This window comes from Belonocnema kinseyi, chromosome 8, assembly GCF_010883055.1.
Source record: "Belonocnema kinseyi isolate 2016_QV_RU_SX_M_011 chromosome 8, B_treatae_v1, whole genome shotgun sequence".
Lineage (NCBI taxonomy): Eukaryota > Metazoa > Arthropoda > Insecta > Hymenoptera > Cynipidae > Belonocnema > Belonocnema kinseyi.
Genome location: NC_046664.1, coordinates 141,363,525 through 141,369,091, shown reverse-complemented (window position 1 = coordinate 141,369,091; position 5,567 = coordinate 141,363,525). Strand labels below are relative to the sequence as shown.

Genomic DNA, 5,567 nt, shown 5'->3' with positions numbered 1-5,567 from the left:
TACAATACTGTATACTATACTATTTTCAAACCTGTTTTTAAGCATCGAAGTAAAATATAATGTAGTGTCCATTGATATACTGTTAATCTTCCAGAGAATAATGATTTCTCTGACAAGAAAACGTCGGCTGGGAGAAGGACTGTGCCGAATCGACCGGGTGCTGAAAACTGTCCTGATTCGTAGAAGTCAAGAAAACTGTGCCGATTCGGATAAGTTTTATAAAATGTGCCGTTTCAAGAAGGATAAACTTTTGCTCCGTTTCGAGTTAGCAACTCTTATGTTCTATTTTAGATGATAATTTTTAAATTGACGTTTTTAATTTAAAGAATTTTAAAATGCAGAGCTGAAGACTTGAACCATTAAAAATTAAAAGCATTTAAAGTGGAAAATTTTACATAAAACATTTATCTTTTACCATTTATTACTTATTATTATATTTGAAAGTTTTGAAAAAACTTAAAAAATACTGTTAAACAATGTTAAATTTTCAAGCATGTTTTCACTATTTGAAATTAAAATAATTCAACTTCTAATTTAAGAAGTGTTCAATTATAACAAAATTAATTTTTCAATTTTTACTGTTTCTATTAACAGTTTATCTGTATTTCATTTAAACTTGTTTAATTAGATAATGTAACTACTTTAAATTTTATGCGTGTCAATTATTAAGCATTCTAGTACAAAGCCTTAGTGCTCAAATTTTTCAATTTTAATGATCGGAAAATTTTTGAATTTTTTTTCTTTGATTAAAATATCAACTCTGATATATATGTCCAAGTAGAAATTTAAGTCGGAGGCTGGCCATTCTACAGCCAGAGAGCCAAGCTTTAAGCCGGGAGCTGACCGGGGAGTCCAACCGTAGCCCGGAGAAGATCAATTGGTGATTTACTAGATTTAAATAATTCGGGTTTCAATTGTATAAAGAGCATCAGTCACTAAAATAAGGAATCAATTTTATAATTTTTTACTGCAGAATTGGAGCATATTAATACATGAAATTCAACACCCCCAACACTCAGACAATATTAACTATTTTCACGTCGTTGAGAGACAAGAAGGGTATTTAAAAAATAAATATTAAATGATTGCGAGTATTTTGACTTTAAATATTAATAGTCTTGCTTAGAGTAAATACATATATTACATTTTTATACATTATATTACAAATAAAATTTCTGAATCTACGGGCTATCGAATCTACATATCTATACCTAAATCTAAGGCTTAGCAGTCGGGAGTGCTAACCACTGTGCTAAACCGACAAGTTGAAACTCGTTGAGAAAGCCATCCTCATTAGCTACAGTTCAGAAAAGTTAATGTACCAAATTTTAAGTTCTCTTTTTCTAATTATTTATTATAATGCGGCGTTATATAAATATAAAATACACGAACTTTTAACAGGAATATCAATAAAATACATTTTAAATAAATAATTTAAATCGATTAAAATTTTTCTTGGCGTGATATTTTGTTTTTTTTTCGTTGTAGATTATCTTACAACTTTTTACAATGACAGGAAATTTAATTTTTTATGAACATTTACAATTTTTCATAAAGATGGAACTTTAAATTTTTTTCTTAAAAAAAAAACATTTCGAATTTCAAAAAAAGTGTCATGGAATTTTTGTCACAAAATGCATTGTTTGTAAGTCTGAACTCATGAAACCTTAAAATTTGTGCTGTCAAAAAGATAATCACCGAATATATTTTTTCGCGTTGAACATCCATGTGGGTATACGCATCCATTTCTTACTAAAATCAGAAAAAGTAATTAAGTTATAAACAAAGGTTAACAATTTTATTATTGCCAATCAACTTCCGGCCAGCTACCGTCTGAGCATTCGATCATAAGATTTGTCCGATCAGAGCCCAGTCAACCCCCGGCTGGGGGTTTGACATCAATTTTGGCTAACCAGTCTCCGACCAGCGTACGGCTAGGCTCTTAAAAAACATACATAGCCCGGTCAATCCCCGACCAGGAACCTTCTTGTACCAGGGCTAATCCGGGCTATTTACAAATGGGTGCGTACATACTTAAAAAACAGTACTTTTTTAAAGTTTGGTTTTCAAGCACAATAAATTTTACGTTTATTATGACATTATAAAACAAAAAAGGCGAAAATACAACAAAGAAATATTCTCTAAGCCGAAACTACAACAGAAATGACTCAGGCGTCCCTGATTGCAGTGTAAGTCACTTTTCGGTTGAACCTCTCGGCCCCTCTATTTTCCTATAAGAAAAACACGGCAAAAACCTCAATTTCTACCAATATGAGTCTGGAATGCACAATTTTCAATAAAATGAGTGCGAATTGCAGAATAATCTTAAAATCACTTTCCCTAATGCATTATTTTATCAATTCATAATAAAATGAACTGACTTTATTGATCTTTAATTGAATCTAATTATGTAATATCTCTAAAAAAAGGTGCACATTCATTATACTTTGTAAAAAACATTTTTACGAAAATAAAAATTGTTTAAACACTTATGAATAAGTAATAAAAATACGAGACGTACGAGAATTTTATGTAGCTTGTTGAAGCATGTACAAAAGACTACTTTTTTGCTTCATTCCAGTAAAAAGTTGCATTCAATTAAGAAACAATTATTTAAGCAATTAACATTGACTGTTTAAGAAAAAGTCTAATTTTAACTTTATAATTTATCCACCTAAAATTAGCTGTGAAAATAAAACTACACCAAAGAAATATTCAGGACAAACATACCACAAAATAGTTGATCCTCGTTTGGAGCTATGCTCGCAAACAGAGCAGCATTTTCCTTAGTCGGCAAGAGTCTATTTTTCGCATTTCTATAAAAAATAGCTGCATCATCTTTTGCACGCCTTGTCCATAACTTTACTTGAGGTTACTTTTCAGAATGACAGTAAACGTTTGCATGTTTCTTTCCTGTTACAGAAAAATTACTCAATAGCGAGGGCCGCGAACTGCGACGGGCACTCTTCTCCTTGAAACAGATCTTTCAGGTAAGTTTCGGATAAAACTTTTTTTATTTTGCAATTCATATGATTTCTTTTATAAAGAAATATTAGTAGAAGTATTAGTCAACAAACTTTAAGCGATTCCAACAGAGGAAAGTAAAGTTCCATTAAAAGAAAAAATGCTATATAACCCAGTAGAGATCTAAAGCAGTGGAACTGAAATTGTAATGCCGACAAGTAGATATAAGATAATGAAGTAGTCCTTCTAAATAAACGGATATTTATTGCCACTTGAAAGAAATCGAGATTCTCTATGTAACACACATATTTTGTTTTACATTTAAATTTACAACGAAGATTTCAGATTGTTCAATTGATTAAAACAATGATCAGTTTCTTAAATATAATTTTAGATTGGCCAAAACCGATCAAAACCGAAATTTCCGCAAGACTTTAATTTTAGTCTCTTTGGCACCAGATGATTCTCGACTTGCCACTTTGAAATAAAATCCTGCTTCGCACCTGAAAAGTAATTAAATAAAAAAAAAGACTGCGAAGCCCAGTCTCTCGGTAGCTCGGTAACCTCTGTTGTAGCTGCCCGAAAAATGTTTACAAGGACATCAGACGGATATTAAAGGTCCGATAAGAATGTGATAAAATTAATAATTCCAAATTGAGTAAGATTTCGTGTACTATTAATTTATTTAGTATTTCCCTAACCTTTCTATATACACGTATAGAGACTCTTAAATCAAGTAGTTGAACACACACATCAAATTTCGTTGATATTCCCTTAAATAATCGATCTTTACTGGAAACTTAGAACCATTTCTTTCATATAAATTACACTGAAGAGTGACATGTCCATGTTAGAGTGATACAAATTTCCTAACATCCTACCGCATCCACTGACGTCATTTAGGGGGAAAAGTTTATAATCTATCCAATTATCTATAACCCAAGCCGCCCGACTTTTCAATTGTCCGAGATCAGCTACGTTCAGAGAAATCAAGTAGAAATATAAAGCAGGTTTAAAAAATACTTCGGCTCAAAAAATGGACCATTTTGAGACATAGAAATTCGCGACAACAAGTCGACTCTCCAAAAAAATTTAGGGGTTGCGTAATTTTTTATTTATTTTGGATCAATCATTATTAATTATTTTATTATTTAAATATTTCATCAGGATCTTATGAAACGTGATACTTAAGGATTGTTCAGATCGCTGCTTATGAATGGGATGTGAAAAATTCAAAAATGGAATTGACAGATTCAACATGGCGTACAAAATTTATACATTTTTAAAGAGGAAAATTAGAGACACAATATTAAAAAGTTAATCTGCGCACAACATTATTTTTGAACAAAAAGGCTCAAACACATTGTGGATTGAAAAATCAGTTGTTTTGAAAAAACATATTCAAAACGCTTCATGGGAAAATAATTGCACAGAAGGGCTTTAAAATATGTTTCCAAGGAGAATCGTAATCGGCTCATTAGATACAAATATATAAACAAGGAAATAAGAGAGAAAGATTTGGAAAAGAGAAAAGCAAGCCATCCTCTCTCTTATTTTCTTTCTCCTTTCTCCGTCTTTTTTATACTACTTTGGTACTAGCAGGATTCGAGACCATCTTAGATGGTTGTGCTAGGCGTGCAAAACAATTGTTGTTAAACCCACTTTTTACTCAGGTAAATATTTTTAAATGAAATACTAGTTTCTTTTTCATGAGAATAATTCAATAAGAATTAATAATTTTTAAAATACAAGAAATTTTCAACAGGAGAATTTCAAAAATCTGAAAGTTGTGCTGGGTTGTGCTAGGTGTGCAAAACAATTCTTGTCCAACTCACTTTTTACTCAGGTCAATACATTTTAATGAAATACTAGTTTTTTTTTTCATGAGAATAATCTTTAAAATCAAAAAATTTTCAATACGTGAATTTCAAAAATCCGAAAGTTGTGCTGGTTTATGCTAAGCGTGCCAAATAATTATTCTACTACCCATTTTTTACTCAGATTAATATTTTTAAATAAAATAGTAGTTTCTTTTTCATGAGAATAATCTTTGAAATTTAAAAAATTTTCAAAATGCGAATTTCGAAAATCTGAAAGTTGTGCTGAGTTGTACTAGGCGTGCGAAAAAATTATTCTCTTACCCACTTTTTACTCAGGCCAATAATTTTTAATGAAACACTAGTTTCTTTTTCACGAGAATAATCTTTAAAATAAAAAAATTTGAAAAATGCGAATCTGGAAAATCTGAAAGTTGAGCGGGATTATGTTTGGCGTGCAAAACAATTATTCACTCACTCGCTTTTTACTCAGGTCAATATTTTTTTAAGATATACTAGTTTCTATTTTATGAGAATAATCTTTAAAATAAAAAAATTTTCAACACGTGGATTTCAAAAATCCGAAAGTTATGCTGGTTTATGCTAAGCGCGCCAAACAATTGTGGGTCCGGATGCAATAAGGGCACATAAAATTTTTTCGTGCGAAAACGAAGTCCCCTGGATGCTTTAGAAAAAATTATCGAATTTTAATTTTCAAAAGATATATATGGATGTAAAATTTGATTGCGCATCTTTTTTTCTTAAGACAAAAAGTTGTAACTTTTT

At 30.7% G+C, this 5,567-nt stretch overlaps 1 protein-coding gene across 2 annotated transcripts in view; it reads left to right on the top strand.

The window, feature by feature from the left end:
* The window catches only part of LOC117177864 (FH1/FH2 domain-containing protein 3), a 917,724-nt gene that overhangs the window by 502,475 nt on the left and 409,682 nt on the right, over positions 1-5,567 (top strand). For both annotated transcript variants that reach the window (XM_033368897.1, XM_033368896.1), the window contains exon 5: positions 2,923-2,990. In XM_033368897.1, the coding sequence (XP_033224788.1) occupies positions 2,923-2,990 (68 nt within the window). The remainder of the gene's footprint in view (positions 1-2,922; positions 2,991-5,567) is intronic.